At 40.3% G+C, this 23,026-nt stretch overlaps 1 protein-coding gene across 1 annotated transcript in view; it reads right to left on the reverse strand.

The window, feature by feature from the left end:
* Nucleotides 1-23,026, reverse strand: part of LOC126095526 (head-specific guanylate cyclase-like) — a gene marked incomplete at its 5' end in the record, with an annotated part of 536,532 nt that overhangs the window by 62,779 nt on the left and 450,727 nt on the right. The window contains one exon of the mRNA XM_049910309.1: nt 21,371-21,550. Within this exon, the coding sequence (XP_049766266.1) occupies nt 21,371-21,550 (180 nt within the window). The remainder of the gene's footprint in view (nt 1-21,370; nt 21,551-23,026) is intronic.

Raw genomic sequence — 23,026 nt, forward strand, 5'->3', positions numbered from 1 at the left:
AGAAAGTTCTTCAAACGAATTAAGAACAATTATGGCTCAGTGATGTGACGTATTGTCATCCATAGAGATTGAAAGGCGGTAAGTAGTCTCCAAGTACATAAAGATTTCCAGTAAATGATTGGTTTAGTAGGACCAGAGGACCCAGTCCATTCCATGTAAACACACCTTCAATCATTGTGGTGACACCATCACCTTGCACAGTGCCTACGTGAAAGCTTTCGTCCCACCATCAACTCTTATCAATTGAAATCGGTAGTAATCTGCACAGGCCACGATTTTAATCTCGTGTAGGGTCCAACGATATGTTCACGAGACCAGAAGATGTGCTCCAGGCGATGTCGTGCTGTTAGCAACGGCACTCGCGTCGGTCGTCTGCTGCCATGGCCTATTAACGTCAAATGTCGCCGCACTGTCAAAAATGGTTCAAATGGCTCTGAGCACTATGGGACTTAACATCGGAGGTCATCAGTCCCCTAGAACCTAGAACCACATAAACCTAACTAACCTAAGCACTTCACACACATCCATGCTCGAGGCAGGATTCAAACCTGTGACCGTAGCTGCCGCGCGGTTCCGCACTGAAGCGCCTAGAACCGCTCGGGAACCGCAGCCGGCACCGCACTGTCCAAACAGATATGTAGGTCGTACGTCCCACATTGACTTCGCCTGTTATTTCACGCAACACTGCTTGTCTGTTAGCACAGACCTCTCTATGCAAACGCCGCTGCTTTCGGTTGCAAAAGCCAAGGTCGTCAGCCATTCCGTAGTCCGTGTTCCGGTTTTACCACTGTACATGTTTCCCTACCATACAATGCAGTGCTCCAAATTTACATATCCAGAAATTTCATCCTCACATGGAACCCTATGTCAACGGCATGAAGATGCGGAAGGCACTGGAAACCACTGCATGGAAGACACATAACGTTAACCCACAGCCCTTATTGAATTTAATTATAATTATTTTTCCTGTTATTTTTTTATTTTCTCTGTTTGTGAGGGTGCTTTAGTTCTTTCCATTACCGGGTCAATGATCTGGTCTCATCGCAATAAGTTTTTAAATTATTTCGGTTTACCTTTACGTCAAAGCATTTGTGTGGCCGGTAATTGAAAAAAGTGTCATGATTATCTCTCCATTGGCAGCAGACTCCGGAATAGTCCCCTATTCGGATCTCCGCACGGTTACTGCCAAGGGGCAGCTGACCATGACAAAAAGAGTCATTAACCAACGAATGAATAACGTTTTACCAGTCGGGCCGTAGCATTTCAGAAGCTCGAACGTGGTAGGGAAGGTAGAAAATCAGAAAGCGGAAATGCAAAAACTCATTCCATATATACTAGGGGTCAGTGAAGCGAAATGGAAAGATGGCATGGATTTCTGGTCGGATGAGTATAGGACAATATCAATAGCAGCAGAAAAGTGATACAATGGGAAGAGGATTCCTTATGAACACGCAGGTAAAACAGAGAGTGAGTTACTATGAACAGTTCAGTGATAATATTGCTTTGATCAGAACGGACAGGAATCGAACACCGACAATGATGGTACAGGTATACATTTCGACGCCGCAAGCTGAAGATGAAGAGTTAGAAAAATTGTATGAGGATACTGAAAACGTAATACAGTAACTAAAAGCAGATGAAAATGTAATAATCATGGGGGACTGGAGTGTAGTTGTAGTGGAAGAAGTAGAAGAATAAGTCACAGGAGAATATGTGTTTCGGAGAAGGTGTGAGACAGGAGGAAGAGTAATTGAGTTCGGTAATAGATTTTAGCTAATAATAACGAATATTCCGTTCAAGAAGCACAAGAGGAGGGGGTATACTTGGAAAAGGCCGGATGATGAGGGAAGACTTCAGTAGATTACATCAAGGACTGACAGAGACTCAGAAATCAGATACAGGCTTGTAAGGTTTAGCCAGGATAGTAGTGATGAAAAGCAGGTTGAAGTTTAAGACATTAGTAAGGAAGAATCAATATGCAAAGATTCTGGATACATATGTACTTAGTAATGACGAGACACGCTTAAACCTCACAAAGGCTGTAGGTACGGCAATGAGGAATAGCTCAGTAGGCGGTATAGCTGAAGAGGAATGGACATGTCTAAAAAGAGTAATCACAGAAACTGGAAAGAAAAACACAGGTACAAAGAACGTAACTGCGAAGAAACCATGGGTAACAGAAGAAATAGTTTAGTTGATTGATAAAGGACGAAAATATAAAATTGTTCAAGATAATTCAGGAAGACAGAAACACAAGTCACTGAGGAATGAAATAAATAGGAATTGCAGGGGAGCTAAGACGAAATGGCTGCATGAAAAACGCGATGAAATCTAAAAATAAATTATTGTTGGGAGCACTGACCCACCATATAGGAAAGCCAGAACGACCTTCAGTAAAATTAAATGCAAGGGTGGTGACGCAAAGAGTGGAACAGGAATTTCGCTGTTCAATGCAGAGGAGAGAGCCGATACGTGAAAAGAGTATGTTAAAGACCACTATGAGGGGAAAGATTTGTCTCATGTGTTAAAAGAAGAAGAGTATCCAGCATTTGAATCAGAATTTAAGGGAACTTTGGAGGACTTGAGACCAAATAAGAGAGAAGGAATACATAACATTCCATCAGAATGTCTAAAATCATAGGGGGAAGTGGCAACAAAACGATTGTTCACATTGGTGTGTAGACTGTATGAGTGGGGGGACATTTCATCAGACTTTCAGATAAATATCATCCACACAATTCCAAAGACTGCAAGAGCTGACAAGTGCGAGAATCATCGAACAATCAGATTAACAACTCATGCACCGAAGTTGTTGCCAAGAATAAAACACAGAAAAATGAAAAAGAAAAATGAGGATGTATTACATGACGATCATTTTGGCTTTACGAAAGGTAAGGCCGGCTGGAGTGGCCGAGCGGTTAAAGGCGCTACAGTCTGGAACCGTACGACCGCTACTGTCGCAGGTTCGAATCCTGCCTCGGGCATGGATGTGTGTGATGTCCTTAGGTTAGTTAGGTTTAATTAGTTCTAAGTTCTAGGGGACTTATGACCACAGCAGTTGAGTCCCATAGTGCTCAGAGCCATTTGAACCATTTTTGAACGAAAGGTAAAGGCACCACAGGGGTAATTCTGACGTAGCGGTTGATACTGGAGGCAGCACTAAAGAAAAATCAAGATATGTTCATACGCTCTGTCGACCTGGAAAAAGCGTTCGACGATATGAAATAGTGCAAAACGTTCAAAGTAATGAGAAAAGGAGGGGTAATCTGTAGGGAGAGACGGGTAATACACAATATGCAAAGATCGAAGAGGGAATAAAAAGAGTAGAAGACAAAAACGAAGTGCTCGGATTAAAAGGGGTGTAATAAAGGGATTTGATCTTTTCCCCGACTATTCAGTCTGTACACGGACGCAGCGATGATAGAAATAAGAGAACGGTTCAGGAGTGGAATTAAAATTCTTGGATTTATGGTGAAAGGATATCAATGAAGAGATTCACTGTGAAATTGCTTTTCTGAGTGAAAGTGAAGATGAATTAGATGATTTGCCGAATGGAATGAAAGTCTAATGAGTACTGAGTATGGATTGAGAGTAAACCGAAGAAAGACGAATGTAATGAAAAAATGGCTCTGAGCACTATGGGACTTAACAGCTGTGGTCATCAGTCCCCTAGAACTTAGAACTACTTAAACCTAACTAACCTAAGGACACCACACACATCCATGCCCGAGGCAGGATTCGAACCTGCGACCGCAGCAGTCGCGCGGTTCCGGTCTGAGCGCCTAGAACCGCTAGACCACCGCGGCCGGCACGAATGTAATGAGAAGTAGAAGAAACGAGAACAGCGAGAAACGTAACATCATGATTTATGGTCACGAAATAGATGAGGTTAAAAAATTCTGCCACCTAGGCAGCAAAATAACAAATGACTGTCGGAGAAAGACTTAGAAGCAAACTAGGACTGGCAAAAGGGGCATTCCAAGAAAAGATAAGTCTAGTACTATGTAACATAGGCCAAAATTGGGGAAGAAATTTCTGAGAATGTAGGTTTGGAGAGCAGCATTGTATGGGTGAAACATGGACTGTGGGAAAACCGGAACAGATGAGAATCAAAGCATTTGAGATGGTGCTAAAGGCGAATGTTGAAAATTAGGAGGATTGATAAGGTAATAATTGATGAGGTTTTGCACAGAATCGGACAGGAAAAGAATGGGACGAGGAGAAGGGACATTATGATAGTTCATCTGCTAAGACTTCAGGGAATGACTTCCATGATACTTCAGGGAGCTGTAGAGTGCAAAACTTGTAGAGGAAGAGAGAGACTGTAATACCTCGAGAAAATAAAAGAGGACATAGACAGCAAGTACTACTCTGAGATGAAGAGTTTGGCACAGTAGAGGAATTCCTGGCGGGTCACTTCAAACCAGTCAGAAGACTACACGGATGACTAAAAAAAAGTCTTCACTTGGCCAGGAATGCCCTTTTATCAAGTGCTAGTTTGCTTTTGATGTCCTCCTTGCACCGACTGTCACGGGTTATTTTGCTTCCTAGTTAGCAGAATGCCTTAACTTCATTTACTTCATGCCCATCAATCCTGATGTTAACCTTCTCGCTTTTCTCATTTCTGCTACTTCTAATTACTTTCGTCTTTGTTCTATTTGTGCTCAACCAATTTTCTGTACCCGTCAGACTGTTTTTTCCACTCAGCATATAATGTAATTCTTCTTCACTCCTAATGAGCATATCAATCTTATCATCAAATCTTATCACTGAAATCTTTCATCTTCAGTTTTAAATCCACTCTTCAACCTTCCTTTTATTTCCTTCATTGTTTCTCCGATGTAATGACTGAACACTAACGACGGAAGACTGTGTCCGTTTCTACAAACTTTTTAATTAGAGCGGTCCGTCCTGGGTCTTCCACTCTCTTGGCTCTTGTAAATCTTATGTACACCAGTGTCTACCTATCGCTTATCCCTATTTGCCTCAGGATTTCGAATATCTTGCACCATTTTACACTGTCGAGAGCTTTTACCAGGTCGGCGATTCCTATGAAGGTGTTCTGATTTTCGTTTAGTTTTGTTTCAATTATGAACCAGAACGTCAGAATTATTTTTCTTGTGCGTTTACCTTCTCTGAATTCTAGTGCGCATTGTCATAATTGTTTCTTTTGAGCGTTTACCTTCTCTTAAGTCAAACCGATCGCATCTAACATGATCCATAATTCTCGCATATGTCACTTCTTGCGGTCCTCGGAATTGTGTAGATCAATTTTTCCGAAAGTATCGACAAATGCATACGTTCTAATCACCAACGTGAATAATCGTTTTGTTGTCGCTTCCCCGAATGATTTTAGTAATTCTGGTGGAGTATTACGTATGATATCTGCCTTATTTGATTATAATTCTTCCAAAACTCTATATAAATCTGATTACAACACTGTATCCCCTATCTCTTCCGAATCGACTCCTATTTAATCTTCTATTACATCAGATAAATCTTTCCCCTTATAGAGGCCTTCAATTTACTGTTACCATCTATTTCCTCTCTTATCTGCATTTCACTGTGGAATTCCAGTTGCGTTCTTAATGTTAGCACCCTTGCTTTTGACTTCACCGAACATAGTTTGGACTTATATATGTGCTGAGTAAGTCGATCCGTCAATCGTTCCTTCCTCGATTTCTTCACTTTCACCATGCAGCCATTTCGTCTTAGTTTATCTGCAGTTCTTATTTATATCATTATTCAGAGACTTATATTTCTTTATTCCTGAATGTCCCTGAACATTTTTGTACTTTCTTCGTACACCGATCAAGTGAAATATTTCTTCTGTTAAATTGGTGGTTCGTAGTTACAGAAATGCTATAATTTTATATTTATCCTTCTTCAGTCTGTCTCGAAAGATAAGTCATAGGATTAAACTGCCTCGCGCTTTCTTGTGTTTCTCCCGAACCCAAACTGATGTTGAAGCAAATATCTGTTAACGAATAGTCAGATTATCTATTTTGCTTAATTGTAACAATAGCTCTTAATCTGGGACTCGACGCAAAGTGGGAATGACTCAGTTATATGTGTTAGTATGTGTTAGAGATGTTGTTAAAGGGGGAAGGTAAAAGATGAGCTCACATAAATAGAAAGGAAGGAATAATAGTAAAAGAAAGTGATGAATCAAAAGACACTAGCAGCAGACAAACATGAAAACCACACTGACTAAGTATCCATTTTGGGAAATAGGTTATTAATGAGCGTCACCGAAAAACAGATTGTTGGGCAAAAATGATAGGTTTTTCAAAGAGCATTAATATTTCAAAATACAGTTAACGTAATGAACTGTCAAATACATGATACAATTGGCAGGAAATGAAGAATTGCAGCTTTAACAACGCGTACCTTTAGTGTATGATGATATCTGTCAATATACAAACCCTTGTTATTTCTGTAAAATTTAAACCAACGCCAGCAGCACAGAAAATAGAGACAAATGAGTCGAAAACAATGTATACGCTTGCCAACCGCTTTGGACGCTGCAGCAGCGGTATAAAATCATTAAGAGATGTTTATTCGCGGGCGTTCTCATTTGAATTTGTAACATAAACATTGCAATCCAAATGTATTTATTGTGCCACAGATTTCATTGGCCGGAAATTCATATTGCAGTTAACGATAAAATCCGGTAAGTTACAGAACTCCACTCCATGTTAAAACATTACAGTTCGTACATAAATGTTCATTATTTGGGCGCAATGCTGCAAACGCGAAAGAGTGTAACTTATTACTCCTCATTTTATTTTTTATGGGTTTATATTGCAACTGACTGCTTAGAAAACTGGCTCTCATTACTTAATTATCTCAACCTCAGTAGAGCGTTAATTGAGCAGACGAACAGTTTGCAAGAAGGGAAAAAGGAGACAATTTAATGAAGAGATCGAATTTTGATTATTTTGTAAATTCAAGGACCGTTCCGTAAAGTAATACAACACTTTTTTTGAAAGTAGCTTGATTTTACTCGGATTCGGATACAGCATATTATTACCCACTCTTTTAGCTACAAAATCTATTTTACAACATAATCTCAATTAATTGGGACGGCCTTCGCTATCTTACTGATCGACGTCGAAGCTAAAGTCTTGCTGCATCAGTAACCACCAGATCATTCACGTAGTGCTTCCTGCGCAGTGTACCTTTCACTGATCTAAACAGATGGAAGATGAGAAATATGAGCTCTACGGTGAATGAAGAAGGATAGACGAATTAGTTTTTCGTGAAATCCTCTCAGGGCTGCAGACTTTTGTGAGGCCTTGCGTTGTCATGGAAAAAGAAAATTACGTTTGCATTTTTGTGGCGACGAACACGCTGAAGTAGTTTCTTCACCTTCTTGAGAGAGCGGTATATGTTTCAGAGTTGATCGTTGCACCAAGAGGTGGGAATCAAACAGAATAACCTCTTCAGAGTTCCAGAAATCCGTTTCCATGACTTTAATGGCTGAGGGTGAGGGTTTAAAGTTTTTCTTCAGAAAAGACGGGGTGTGGCTACATTCCAGGGACTGCTGTTTTGGTTCTGGTTAGAAGTGATGAACCCATGTTTCATCGCCAGTGAGTATTGTCTACGAAAAATGTCACCCACCAGCCTCTTAGCGAGCAAGCAATTCCGAAAACATAGTCATTCGTTGCTCTTTGTGGTCTTCTGTTAGGTGGATTGGAACCCAATAAGTACACACCTTTCAGTATCCCAACTGGTGGAAGTGTGTGTTAACACCACAAACATAGACGTGCACTTGAGCAGCGAGATGCTTAATTGTGATCCGTCGATCACCTCAAATTAGACTATCCGCCCGTTTCAACATGACAAGAGTCACAACTGTTTGCGGGTGGCCGCGCGTAGGAGATCGGTCACGTTTGCGCGACCTTGTTGCGATGATGCCAGACGCCTCACCCGACGATTCGCCATGCTTTTGTTCACTGTCAGGTCTCTGTAGGCGATTTACAAGCGTGTATGATTGTCTGCGATGCTCTCGTTTTCAGCCTAAACGAAATGTTAACTCTCTGCTTGGAACGCACCTCCGCTACAAACGCCTTTCTGAAGGCGCCGCTACCTATCGGATTTTCATGAATCTATAGGGGCTGGAGCGGTAATATTCTGCGATTTTCCACGCAAAATTCGAAATTTTTTCAACCAAAATGGGCCAAGAAAAGAAATTGGATAGCATTACTTGATGAACGCATATAGTAACACTAACAGCTAATTCATCTGCTTATGCGTAAGAAGGTAGTATGCATGTACTTAAATATCCTAATTATTACTATCAAAACGGTAAATCGTTAGGGGACGTTTGAAGGACATCTTTAGAGATCTATCTCAGTGATTTCGATTACTTTCTGGAGAATTATTCTGGCGTACATGGTAGACGAATCTAGTATAGCCTGTCGCCGTTTGCAGTATTTTTCTTTACACATGAGAAATCCTGCCGAACGTTAGGTAGATAACAATCACAGCAAGAATATATTTTCTACAGAAATGTTATTCAACAGAATCATTAACTACGTTACGCAACATCTACGTTTTTAAGCTAATTTTTCTTACTAGTACCGAATAATCATTTTCCTTGAATGACGATCTACGATGTGACGATGCTAGCCGTTATCGTAAAAAAGTATTTGTTTAAAAAAAATATTGAGACCATTTCAGAGAAATTACTTTTCCGTTTTATGTTTAAAAGTAATAAATATTGGAAATTTAATAAAATGAATGTGAGTGTGAGTGGATAAATCTGTTTGCAACAGATGTTCCACAATGAATCAATTATTTTGCGCATAAATACGTCTTTCGTAATATAAATTTAAGGTTTTCGCAAATAATGAGGTACGAGTATCTTCGCTGAGCGTGCTGCGAGTGCAATACATCGGCCGTGGTTTGTAAGGAATATAATTTAATTTATGTCCCTCAATTATGTTATGATGAAACACAGCCGGCCGCTGTGGCCGAGCGGTTCTAGGCGCTACACTCCGGAACCTCGCTGCTGCTGCGGTCACAGGTTCGAATACTGCCTCGGGCATGGGTGTGTGTGTGATGTCCTTATGTTAGTTAGGTTTCAGTAGTTCTAAGTCTAGGGGAACTCATGACCTCAGATGTTCAGTCCCATAGTGCTCAGAGCCATTTGAACCGTTTTTGACAGTGCGGCGACATTTGACGTTAATAGGCCATGGCAGCAGACGACCGACGCGAGTGCCGTTGCTAACAGCACGACATCACCTGGAGCACAACTTCTGGTCTCGTGAACATATCGGTGGACTCTACACGAGATTAAAATCGTGGCCTGTGCAGATTACTACCGACTTCAGTTGATAAGAGTTGATGGTGGGGTTCGAGTGGTGCGTAGGCCCCACGAAGCCATGGACCAAAGTCCTGCTGCAGTTTGCTGTTTCCAGTAAAGGAAGATGGAACTGAAGTGTAGTGGGGAGGACTGCTTTCCTTTTCATCATTGCCTGTGCATCTCTTTAAACATTTGGTATACTGTAATGGAAGTGTGTATCATGCCGCTAAGATAGTTCGATGTTTTCAGATTCCTGGCCTAGTCTGAACTTGAATTCAACTTCTCTCGTCGTTTGACATATAATCAATGAGAAAAACCACATAGTTTGGAATAGTTCTTTTCAAGAAAGTAATCTGCAACGAGCGCTATAGTATGATGTACAATTTCTCAAAAGGATGCAACTTCAACGCGTTAAGAATTAGGAAGTTATTGACATACACGCGTCAAAACACTGTATCGGTCACATAACTTCCTGAAGTTATCAGTCTTCAGTTTTTTCTTTTTCGTCTCCTCAAATATTGATCCCCATTTCGACGCTTATTACTTCCTGTGTCTTTCTACAATAACTCTTGTTCCTTTTGGAACGTAGTTCATGGCTGCCACTTCTAATGATTGTCCTGGAATCCTTACAAAATGCTGATATTGTCTTCTGCTCCTATATTTACTTCCCTCAGATGTGGCTCTGCACTAACGTCTTTTCATATGTGAATGGTTCTTTCTCTATGTAGCTCAGTCAATACCAGTGTTACTCCCAAAATTTTCATATTCGCCACATGAAGTCATTCTTGTCTGTTCCTCTTCCTCCTTTAAGTTCGATACCACACATATGAACGAAAAGTGCAATTGTTTTACAAAATTTCACGTTCTTGTCGCTAAGTGTATATTATTTTTTAATTAACTTACGCTGACTGAAGAGCGTTTGCGAAGTTATCAAGCATATAAACATACAACCCAATTTTATAGAGAACTAGCTGAATTTACGAAATGCCACGAGTATTTACTTTTTTGGTCTATGTTTTGATATTCAATTAAAATGTTGTGGCTTGAAACGTTACTTTCTGACGTACAGCCAAACACAAGTCAGCATTCGCAAATAAATTCACTTAAATTAACATCTAATAATGATTTACTTAGCAGAACAAAAATCGTGACAAGAAAGCAATCATGTTTCAAAAGAAATTTTTAAAAAAATATTTGTGAGAATCTACGGGGATAAAGCACTCTGCTGATCTAACTGCTATTCAAATAACGTTCATTCATATTTTACATAACTGTTAAATTAACTGCAAGAGCCACAACAATGACACATAAACACTCAACACATACGTGTAATGTCAGCTGTCTAAAACTGAACCAGCTTACCAGAAGCAGCCACACACTGTTTGATGGCTCTACACAGGGTAGCGCGCGAAAAACCAGCCCGCAGCACTAGACTGCTGATTGCCGCCTGCTAATTCTCATCTGTTGTTTGGAAGCTTCTGCGAATACTTTTTTTACTGTCAGTGCAAAAACCAATACGACTTGGTTGAGAAATGTGAAGGAAGTTACTGAGCTAGATGTAACCTCTTCAAGAAATAAGAGTAATAGTGCAGGCGTACGTGTTTACCGGTTCATATTTGGAAAGACGTCGTTTGCTTTGCAAAGAGCAGTACACGTGTTCTGGTCAGGAAGTGACATGCAATGAAGTCAGTTGCAAACGCAAAAAAAAAAAAAAAAAAGAATCGACACCCATCATTTCGTACAGCTGCTGTGATCGCGTACATTGGAGCACGAATGACCGAGACCCCAAAGAAGTCGACATGTAAAGTCATTGTTTCGCGTAGGTCTCGTCAATGTAGTTTACACCATACTGTGATGAAACCGTATAAAATAACATGGGTCCAAGAAGTGATGGAGGGAAATCAGGCAAAACGTGTGAATTATTGTATGTGGCTATATCAAACAACTGACTATGGGTTGTTAGATGTGTGTTGAAGTCTGGTTCCACGTCAAAGTACATTTAAACTGCCAGAAAAGACACTGATCAACAAACAATCACCATGCGATTGATGAGGAACCTCTTCACGGTGGAAAAATATTAGTGTGGTGTACTGCGTCAGCAAATCAGATTGTGGGTGAAGCAACTGGAAACATTGCTGTGTATATGATAATCATTCAAGAATTATGGAATTATACCCGCAATTGACCCACCAACGTACATATGCTGTCTTTCAGCAGGATGGGGCGATCTGTCACATTTCACGCGAATCATTCTCATTCATGGAAGTTTCACAGAAGAAATGATTATTAGTAAAGGATTGTGACCACTGCGCTTGTCGGACCTAAAAACTTGCGACCTTTATCTGTGAGACACAGTCTGAAGATCTTGAAGGACAATATTCAGAACGAAATTTTGAGAACTGATGAAGCAGACTATGAATTAATATGTTTGCGCACCGTACAGGTATCTTTGGTACATTGCTTTGCAATTTGTTTCGATCCTCTGATGGCTTTACTAGACGATAAACGACAGCATCATCTGCAACAACTTAGACGGCTGCTCAGATTATCTACTAAATTGTTTATACGGGTAAGGAACAGCAGAGCTCCTACATCAATACCATGGAGAACGCCGGAAATCACTTTTGTTTTACCGATGATTTTCCGTTAATTACTGCAAACTGCGACCTCTCTGAAAGGAAATCACAAATCCAGTGACATAACTGAGACGACATTCCATAAACAAGCAACTCTACGACAGCTCGCTTGTGTATGTAAACAGCTTGCTGTGTTTCACAAAAACGATGTTTTCGAAATCTGTGTTGGCTATGTGGCAACAGACCGTTACATTCGAGCTAATTCGTATTGTTTGATCAAACAAAAGTTCCATAATCCTGCTGCGTATCGGCGTAAATGATATCGGCCTGTAATTTAGTGGACTACTTCTACTACCTTTTTTGAACATTGGTGTGACTTGTGCAAATTTCCAGTCTGTGTGTACGGATATTTTGTCGAGCAAGCAGTTGTATATGATTGTTAAGTACGGAGGTATTGCATCAGCATACTCTGGTATACAGTCTGATCGGAAGACTTGGTTCTTTTTAAGTGATGTAAGTTGCTTCACTGCTTCGCTAATATCTACCTCTTTCTCATGTTGGCCGTTGTTCCTGACTCAAAGTCTGGAATATTTGCTTTTTTTCTTTGGTGAAGGAATATCGGAAGGTTGTATTAAGTAATTCTGCTTTGGCAGCACTGTTGCAGGTAGTATTTCCATTGATATCACGCCGAAGAGACAATTACTGTGTCTTGCCGCTAGCAATATCTTTCTATACGACCAGAATCTCTTTGAATTTCCTGCCAGGCTTCGATTCAAAATTTCGTTGTGGAAACTATTGAAAGCATATTGCATTGACGTCCGCACTAAATTTCGAGCTTCCGTAAAAGATCACAAATCTTGAACAAATGCGTTCGTTTAAATTGACACGCTTTTTTCGTTGTTTCTGTCACAGAGTTCTGGCCCTTTTTGTGTGTTAGGTCCGTCAATTACTGTAGATACTATTTCTTCGAATTCATGCCACATCTCGTCTACACTTACAGTGTTTATTTGGAAGGAGTGGAGATTGTATTTCAGGAAGGTGGCAAAATAAATTTCGTCTGATTTTTTGAATGGGTATATTTTTCGTTTTTTTATTTTTTCGGCGTATTTGGGGGTTACAATATACAGTCTCACCACGACAACCCTATGTTCTCTAATCCATGTATCCGTCTTGATGCGTGTTGTTAGTTCAGGATTATTTATTGCTAAAAGGTCTAGTTTTTCACAGTGGTTTGCTGTTCGCGTGGGCTCATGAACTAACTCCTCGAAGTTATATTCAGAGAACGAGTTTAGCGCAATTTAGGATGATGCTGTATGCGTACCTCCATGTTTAAACAAGTGTTTTCGCCAACATATCGAGAGAAATTTAAAGTTACCACCAGTCATAATACTTCTGGTCCGGTGCGTGATTGAAAATAAATTTTCTTTGAAGGTTTCAGCAATTGTATCATCTGGTTGGGAGGTCGGTTAAATGGACCCAGTTACTATTTCATTCTTGTTGGAACTAGGTAGTAAATCGTAATATAAATTAACAATAGTCGCATGCCCTTAGACGCAGTGATAGCATCGCCGGCTCATGATTACCACTCTTAAACAGTGTGAGTGTGAAGACGAGTGCACTAATAGCTTAACCTCCGTGCTCTGCTCTTAGTCGGAGGCAACCCTGTCAGCAGGTATCTGGAACGGCCTGGAAGAAGTGGTATTTTCGACCTATTTACTGTGTTTTCTAACTTTACTCCCAAAAACTTATCTGATTCTTCGAGCATAGCAATCTCGCCAGCCAACTGCAGCACACTTCGCGAGTTCCAACCAACAATAATTTTATAAACAAGTTTAACAAACTCCTAGTCTCGCAGATTTTTCATGTGTATACCAATGGTGTGGTGTAGAAAGGATGAGGGAAAATCTCTCCTAGGACATAACAGATTTCCAAACCTGGCCAACCCAAGGCTTCGCATTTAGACACTTGCAGGAAAACTCGATCTTTACCAAAATAAGAATTACGTGCTAATCATACTGGAACCACCTAAGAAATAAAATGAATATTTCTGAGAAGGAAAAATAAGGTAGGTTTGAGGAAGATTTTGTGTCCATTCTCAAGTAATTTGTTAAATATATTCTCTGTTATCAAAATATTCGCAAACTCTGAAATAACACATCAGCAGGAGTCATTTGACATCCACCGCTGGAAATAGGCGTCCTCTAGATATTTTCATTCCTCGCTCTCTTCAACTATACTAACATCTGTTGGCCTGCATGTCTTCTAACATCATCTGTCTGCCTTCCATAAATTTTTTTTCTCAGCCCTTTCATTTTTCTTAAAACCGGTAACAAAATATCTTTCGATTATGCTACATCCATGTTCCTAGTATAAAATGCATACACAGTAGATGACCAGCTAACACTAGGACAATATCACAATGTGCGTTTTAATGAATCATTGCTATCTTGCAACATGAATACTAATAATACTGTGTGGGTATTACACGTTATAGTCAGCACTTAATTTTTGGTATGACTGCAACCGTCCAAGGATAGTTGCATTTTCTTCAAGATCTGAAATTAATTATTAAGGGTCTTCATCTCGAAATTATTGAGAACAATAACGCCATTATAAGACCGTCGATTTATTACGATCTCTGCTAGTAGTTAACATCGCTTTGAAACACGACTTGACGAAAACTAGTTCTTGATCTCACCTCATGACTGCAATCAATCACCAAATTTTGAGCAATATATCCGACATCCTTTTATTTGCCGAATACATCTTCACTGGCAAGGTAACGACTCCAAAGTGCCTAAATGTTAAAGATATGTGCGGTACCTAAGTATTATCATTAAAACAAATATGGCGCGGAAACAACTCTGAACAGTCTACAGATCAAAGGTATGTACCTGAGTATTTTCAGTAAAGTAAATATACTCTGATATTTTGACAACAGAGATAAGATTTTGATTTCATGTGATTGGACTGTTACATTAAAACTATTATGTAAATTGATGGTGTTATATTATCATCTGGCATTTAAACCAGTTTTTATAAAAATCGTATTAAGGTGTTTTAAGGTTTATAAAACGAGTAACGAATTAACAAGCTAGGATGAAACCAATGAACAACTGAGCTTCTGTGTAAAAGTTAGAAATCGCAAGAATTCACTCAAACGTTGTATCGGGCAATTCACTTACAAAAAAAAAAAAAAAAATTCTGTATCGGCAGATAAAGTTCAGAACAAAGTAGATTTGCTACACTGGTTGCTGTCAAGCCCAACTTTACTATGTTTTCATCACTACCATAGATATATTTCCAATTCTAATCGTTCCTCAATCCGTTTATATGCTTTCCTATTCGTCCGAGTAATTTGCAACGTGCATCTCTCGATTAGTCGACGAGCCAAAGTCAATGATCTAATGGTCTTCATGTTAAAAGATCACCTCTCACCAACATGAGTCAAAACTGTTAACAGAAACTACGCGTTATAGTTCCGTTTTCCTATATATTAAAAGCTTTTATCTGAAAACTTCTTTTGTTAGCCAAGAGCTCTCACGGTGAGCACTGCTCTTGTATTTATTGCTTTTGCTGTCCATTTAGTAGTAAATATTTTTTTTCAAATTTGGAAAATTTACCTCGGTTGTAAGGCTAGTTCCAATGGATGAAGCAATATTTTGAGGTAGCGAAATTCCAGACAAAGTACATTTTCTAGGACCTTGCAAGACTACTCAAAGTAAATGGATTGCCATACGACAGAACTGCCATTGTACGAAGAATGTTCAGTAAGTAATGCAACACACTGCTTTTCACTGACGATTTCGGTGGAAAAAGTGCGGAATTTTTGACATCGTGGAATAATCTCGCTTCAGCTCCTATAGTTCCATGAGGTTCCGGCAGATTGTGGTGCTATACGTAGCCTTCAAAACGTCGTCTGTAACGGAGGAGCGTTCCAGGCAGAGAGCTGTTATTGAGATTGTTTTGATGGTGAACCGGAGCACCGTAGATATTTGTAGATGGTTGTGGAATGTCTACGGAAACGTGTAAGTTAACAAAAGGGTGGTGAGTCGTTTGGAGAGGCGTCTGTCATCATCGAAACAAGGTCGCACAAACCTGTCCGATATTTCGCGTTTTGCCCGGCTGCAGACAGCTGTGACTCCTGCAGTGTTGGAAAGTGTGAACTCTCCCATTCGATGTGATAGACGGATCACAATGAAAAATACAAACGAACTTCTCCTTCTCCATGACAACAAAAGGCCTGACATAAGTCAGCGCACCGAAGAGGAGCTCACGACACTTCATTGGACTGTTAGACATCATTCAGCACAGCCGGCGTCTCACGGCTTTCGATTTCCGTCTGTTTGGGCCAATGAAAGATGCACTCCGCCGGAAGCAGTAAGTGTATGATGGGGATGTTATTGATGCAGCAAGACGTTGACTTCGAAGTCGACCAGTAGGGTGGTACGATAAGGGCACGCAGGGTCTCCTAGTAAGGTGTGGTAAAGTGGTTTAGTTAACTGGTTTGGAGGAGGGGACCAAACTGCGAAGTCACCGGTCCAATTGGGTGAGGGAAGGATGGGGAAGGAAGCCGGCCGTGCCCTTTCAAAGGAACGTGGGTCTGAACCGTCGTCCTACTGGATGCGAATCCAGTGAGCTAACCACTGCGCCACCTCGCTCCTTGGTGGTGTAGGCCATTCCACTGAACGGGGACTATAGTGAAAAATAAGCTTTTTTTATCCGAAATAGTGGGGAATAACATGATGAATTGTAATCCTGAATAAAGTCAAACTGTTTCCAGAGAAAAAAATGTGTTGTGTTGGCTATTGAACGCTCCGAGTATTAGTAGTTAATAGCTGTAATTAGTGGGAGAACTCTTCAGAATACTGATACCACTCGCCACAACTAACAGATGTGTAAGTAGAGTTTCGAGTAGGATAACAATGAAAATAAATGGTACCTGACTTCCGATGTGCAATGGTGGACAACAAAACAAGTATAAAAAAGGTTTGTTATAAATAAGCAGGTCAAAATCTCCCACTGTCAGGTGAAACACGTACAAAGAGTGTAATTTTCAGTTGTTAGATAGTTACAAGCCTTATAAGTTAATTGTCACTTTCAAAATATGAGTATTAAATATTCCACTCTAATGTTTTATTGTGTTTTGAATGGAGAATATAAGATGAACATCAACAAAAGCAAAACGAGGATAATGGAATGTAATCGAATTAAGTCGGGTGATGCTGAGGGAATTAGATTAGGAAATGAGACACTTACAGAAGTAAAGGAGTTTTGCTATTTGGGGAGCAAAATAACATGATGGCCGAAGTCGAGAGGATATAAAATGTAGACTGACAATGGCAAGGAAAGCGTTTCTGAAGAAGAGAAATTTGTTGACATCGAGTATAGATTTAAGTGTCACGAAGTCGTTTCTGAAAGTATTTGTATGGAGTGTAGCCATGTATGAAAGTGAAACATGGACGATAAATAGTCTGGAAAAGAAGAGAATAGAAGCTTTCGAAATGTGGTGCTACAGAAGAATGCTGAAGATTAGATGGGTAGATCACATAACTAATGCGGAGGTATTGAATACAATTGGGGAGAAGAGGAGTTTGTGGCACAACTTGACAAGAAGAAGGGACCGGTTGGTAGGACATGATCTGAGGCATCAGGGGATCACAAATTTAGCATTGGAGGGCAGCGTGGAGGGTAAAAATCATAGAGGACGACCAAGAGATTAATACACTAAGCTGATTCAGAAGGATGTGGGTTGCAGTAGGTACTGGGAGATGAAGAAGCTAGCACAGGACAGAGTAGCATGGAGAGCTGCATCAAACCAGTCTCAGGGCTGAAGACCACAACAACAACAACATCGTTTTATTAGATGACAAGCGTTATTTAGGGCATTGGATTACATTTGATTTTGTTCCGGAGTAATGGTCTAGAAATATTGCATTTGAATATTCCTCGCAAGGGTCTTTATGCACCACTAGCTGCTAAATGGAGTCCTATTATGGTCTCCACGTAATTATTGGAACAATCTTCTTAGCATCATGTCTACTTCGACACTCAATAAACCAAACTAGCAATATAATCTTTCTTTATTTTCTGCTTTTAATGCTCTGAACTATCTTTGACCACTAATTGAGAAACACATTCGTACCGTGAGTGTCAACAATTGAAACGCGCCTACGTGCCCCTGGCACAGGCGTCAATGCGTGGCGGCGGCGAGGTGTCAGCAGGACGCCCCCGCGCCTCGGCGCGCTGCCACGCTCCGCCCCCGCAAACGCTGCGCCGGATGCTGCCAGCCGCGCGATCATTATTAAATTCTGACTTAAAGGGGACTGCGCCAGCCCGCGGGCCGGCGAGGCGGAGCTGCGGGGCGTCGCGCGCCCTCTCCCTTGCACCTCGCCTGCCGCCGCGCGGGGCAGCAGCGGCTGAGGTTCCCTGCCGTGCTGCAGCGGAAGTATCCAAAGAAACAGCTTTGAATAAAACTCATTCCACCGATTCTGCAAAATTTCACTTCAGTTTGGAACTCTTATCACCTACGATCACACCAGTGTACACCTCATCCGATTAATCAAAACAGGGGTGCGTTCTTAACTACTTTTCATGCTGCTTTCAGAACTGTTCTTAGTTTTTTTCTACCGCTTATAGATGTTTCATAATGGGAAATATTTAATTTCATATTTGGTAATTCGTGTTTTATTAAGAGAGTGAGATGGTTGCACGAAAATGCACTGCTTCTGACGTGACTATATGTTTTACTGAATTTGACTAAAACATTTTGCATGAATCATTTGTAGACCATGAAAACAATGCTCTTATCACTAAATACCAAATTGGGCTTAATGAAGCAGTTTGTTAGAGCTCCTCCAGAACGTGGACTCAGGTTGAAGAACCATCAGAAGTTTCCAGATATTAGCCAGATAATAAAAATGTAAAGCAAAAACTTTTTGTCCTCAAATTCACATACCATAATCAAGCATCAAAATTTGCAAGAGACACTGAATACTAAAGAAAAAGATGCAAATCGACGAAGTGGCGTCCAATTGTAAAACCCTGCAAACACGCTGCTGAGGACTCCCCTTGACGAATTCCTACTCAAACATGTTATAGGTATATTCTTCACTTTGTAAGTAATGAAATAATTATGGATATTTGGCAACGTCATAACAAGGCATCAAGCTGATTTGATTTCTTCACTTTATCAGACAACGCATCTGGTCTGGAATGCCCTAGATTCTTTGTGCCTAAATTTTCGTGGTAATTATCTTTTCTGTTAGCACTTAATACAAGTTCAATAGAGTTCATGTTGATCTGAAGCAATTATAGTCCCGATGTTTCGACCGACTTTGCAGCGACTTTGGCAGTTAAAGGGAGACAGAGATAAACGGGCTCAAAAAATAGAGTTTTAAATTTTTCCCTATTTGGAGACCCCGATGTTCCCTGCATAAAACCATCTTTGTTTTTTATAAATACCACAATTTGTTAGTGAGCTATGATTGTTTTCCTGATTCTCTGAGCAATCCGGCATTGTAATGCCACGCCTTCATTTTTCGCAGTGCACAGAAAATTTCAGTGATTTTGATATTTGTTGTTCGCCGATTGCTGCTTATTCTGTTTTATAGTGTCAAACTTCCCTATTATCTATGTTCTGTGGATACCTTCCGTTCCTATCGTCTTTGTTATTGTTTTAGAGTGCTGCTGTTTGTACTTAGTGAAGTTTGTTGCGAACTGAGTGACTGCTGATTTATGTTTCCCTGGTTTCGCGCTTTTTTATAGAAATGCCACGAACGAAGAAATTCTCGCCTAAAATTAAATTCAAAGGAAATAACCATATAAAGAGAAATGTGGTTAGTGGGTCAAAGGAAACATGAATGTCAGATGCTAAGAAAATCAGTACCTTAAGAAAGAAACTATAGCATCTTAAAGACGTTTCCTTACAGTCAGTTTGTGGAGCTGAAGACCCATTTGGAAATGTTGCGATGAACTTCAGCACGCTCTGTGATTTTGTTTCGGAATACACTGTGTGCACAATATGTGGTCATGACATGTCTTTGGGAGGGAATCAGTGTCTTCGCAAACGGATTGTGTAGAAACTGATATTTAATTGTGTAAAATTCCTACTGTATAAAAGACAAAATTTTATTACCGAAATGTAAAAAAAAATCCTTGAAGTTCATAAGAGGTATTTTGTTTATTTTACTTATAAATACATTCATTAAAAGTTTTACTCTTCTAACACTTATATTTCTTTTGAAAAATGCACCTATTCAGATGGTGAAATAGCACTGACAGAATAGTGATTAAATTTGCCTTCCGTTTCCCCTTAAGTGTTCTGAAATAGACCGCACAAAGTCAGTCGAAACGGCGGTAATTAAGTTTCTCTAATGGTTTATTATGACACAGCTTAATATCTGAAATTATTTTATACTTTACTTTTGTCTTGTATGCTTTCCAGACGGTGTGATGTAAACCAGTTTTGTGCTGAGATCTTCAGGACAGTTAACTGCTCCGAAGAGCACCGCTGCGAAGTCGGTCGAAATGTCGGCTACTTAGTTGCTTTACTGTTTTATAGTGACGGTGCCTGAGCCCAATTTATTTTATACTTTAGTTCGGCAAATTCTCTTGTCAGCAAGATATCGACCATTCTTGTGCTAATGTCTTTGAAGTTACGGACAGCTACGCTGTGTCTCGTGTACACGGCGAACGCTCAGCTGGTAATTTCATTTTTATTTGTTTTCTGGGGCCGGCTACATCGTGCAGTGAGTGGAGTCGCAGCGCTCCACCTAGCTGCAAAGTCTCCTGGAAATAATTAGTCCATTGTGTTCGATTATTTTTTTCTGGCTGCCCTTGATGGTAACAACATTTACTAAGTCGTTTACCCGAAGATTATATCGGTTCACTTGGTAGTTATCTGTTCGATTTGCGTAGTAATTTTAAGATACGGCGGAAAACATGTATGGTGATTTGCAAAATTTACCGACTGCCAAGTATTATAATTCGATGAAGCTTGAACCATACACAGAAAGAACAGTTGCAATATAGTCCGTTAAGATAACTGAAATAAATACGCAATTACATGACAAAGGCGGGAAGCGCTTTTTAATAGGGTGTGTGATCACCACGGACGACAATGCATGCTCGACAACACGCTCTCATGCTGGTCATTAGGTTAATAAGGAGTTCTGTGGTAGGACTTCGTCTTGCACCAGAGGGGTTGACAACAGCTGGATAGTTTTGGACACCAGTTCAGCACGATGGGCAGTGTGAGATCCGTCATGTTATCAGTGAGTTTGTTCGTGTGCAAGTTAAGCTGTACTGAACTAAATCTTGAGCAGTTAACTTCGATTGGCATTGGAGTCTGCTTCCCCTTGCAAGCAGTAGCTACATGTATAAGAAGCGACGTTTCAAAGGAAGCAATTGAGAGAAACGTGACTGATCCCCTTGGCACTTGTGGATATCTGGGGCTTCCCTCGCTTCTGGCTCTACAGCTTACCTGTGCGCGGGCCTGCTCCCCGACCAGAATGACGTCCCTGGTGGCGTCGTGCAGGGGGATGTCGGAGATGAAGAGGCCCTTGCCGGTGAGACCGTCGAGGCCGTCCAGGTAGGGCGAGCCCACGAACAGCAGCGAGTCCGACTCCGGGCACAGCACCATCTGGCCCTTCAGCTCCAACCCCTGGGAATACAACGATACAGCACTCACGTGAATACACTGTAAGGCGCCGTACTGGTGGCTTTCTTTCTGTCGTTTCTAAACTAATGATCCAAGGCTGACTGAGCAGATTTATTAGCGTTGGAAGCCTTTTGTTCGAAGAAGCAGCATTCTCATCTACAAATAGTGTGACGGTACGTCACATAAATGGACGTTTGGAGGAAGGGAAGGGAAGTTTTCGTTGTGAGACGTGTGAATTATAAATTATTTCAAGACTGTGTACGTGTGCGCGATGTATAACAAATAGTAAAGAACTTAAGTTATTATTATCAAAACACAAATATAGATGTAATTAACAAATCACAGATTTTTTGGTAAAATCTCTGTGCAACATAGGCCATGAAGATCAGAGACATTGCTTTGATTGAACTAGCTCTTTTGTTTGTCTAGCAGCAGGCCGCCAATGTAGTGCTGTCTGATAATTAACGTAAGTTTTATCTGTATTTCGAAAAATGCAATAGAAATTGTTATTAGAAAGTGTGTATTATTGATTTAGTTGTCACCTCTCATGATCGCAATCATTAATTATAATTAAAAAGTTTTTACAGAACTTCTCGGTGCAGGGAACTCATCTCCCCTAGCAGGATTTAGTCGGCCATTACGCTGACTTTATTATTTAATTAAAATATCATGTCATAATATTAAATGTAAATGCGAGAGACTTCTCAGTTTTGATCTTTCATTAATTTCAGAGTTAAAAAGGATCAAAATAGATTTCGTTTATTAATATTTATAATACTGAGTGAGTTCAGTATGTTTAATTTTGCCCGCCTAACGGCAGACGAGATTCTCTCCAGTTTTGCCTCGCAAATAATGAAAAAGAAATATTGAAAATCATTATATTCCGTAATATCTCAGTTAATCTTTACGCAATTTGGTACATAAATAACCAGTAGCCCCTGAGACCCATATTAATAATTACAGTTTGCGTAAGAATACGCATATTTCATTTTCTAAATAGCAGCGCTCACGCAAACTATTAATTACAAAGCGGTGAGTCGTACGCTGTGTTTAAAAAATATTATATCCTACGTACTTCTGGGCAGCCGATGTCCGTACGAGTGTTATCGCGGTATAAGTTAATTAAAAGTCTCATTCTAGCCCACAATATTTAAAGCCACCCCAAACAAAATCATAAAATATACAATTATAAATATATAAAACCGTGATAAGAGGTCAGAGAAGCCTTTGTCGATGGTGAGCAACCAACTGCTATACACAGTGTTTACAAATTAGTTCAAAATGGTTCAAATGGATCTGAGCACTATGCGACTTAACTTCGTAGGTCATCAGTCGCCTAAAACTTAGAACTAATTAAACCGAACTAACCTAAGGACATCACACACATCCATGCCCGTGGCAGGATTCTAACCTGCGACCGTAGCGGTCGCTCGGTTCCAGACTGTAGCGCCTAGAACCGCACGGCCACTCCGGCCGGCT

This window comes from Schistocerca cancellata, chromosome 8 (assembly GCF_023864275.1).
Source record: "Schistocerca cancellata isolate TAMUIC-IGC-003103 chromosome 8, iqSchCanc2.1, whole genome shotgun sequence".
Lineage (NCBI taxonomy): Eukaryota > Metazoa > Arthropoda > Insecta > Orthoptera > Acrididae > Schistocerca > Schistocerca cancellata.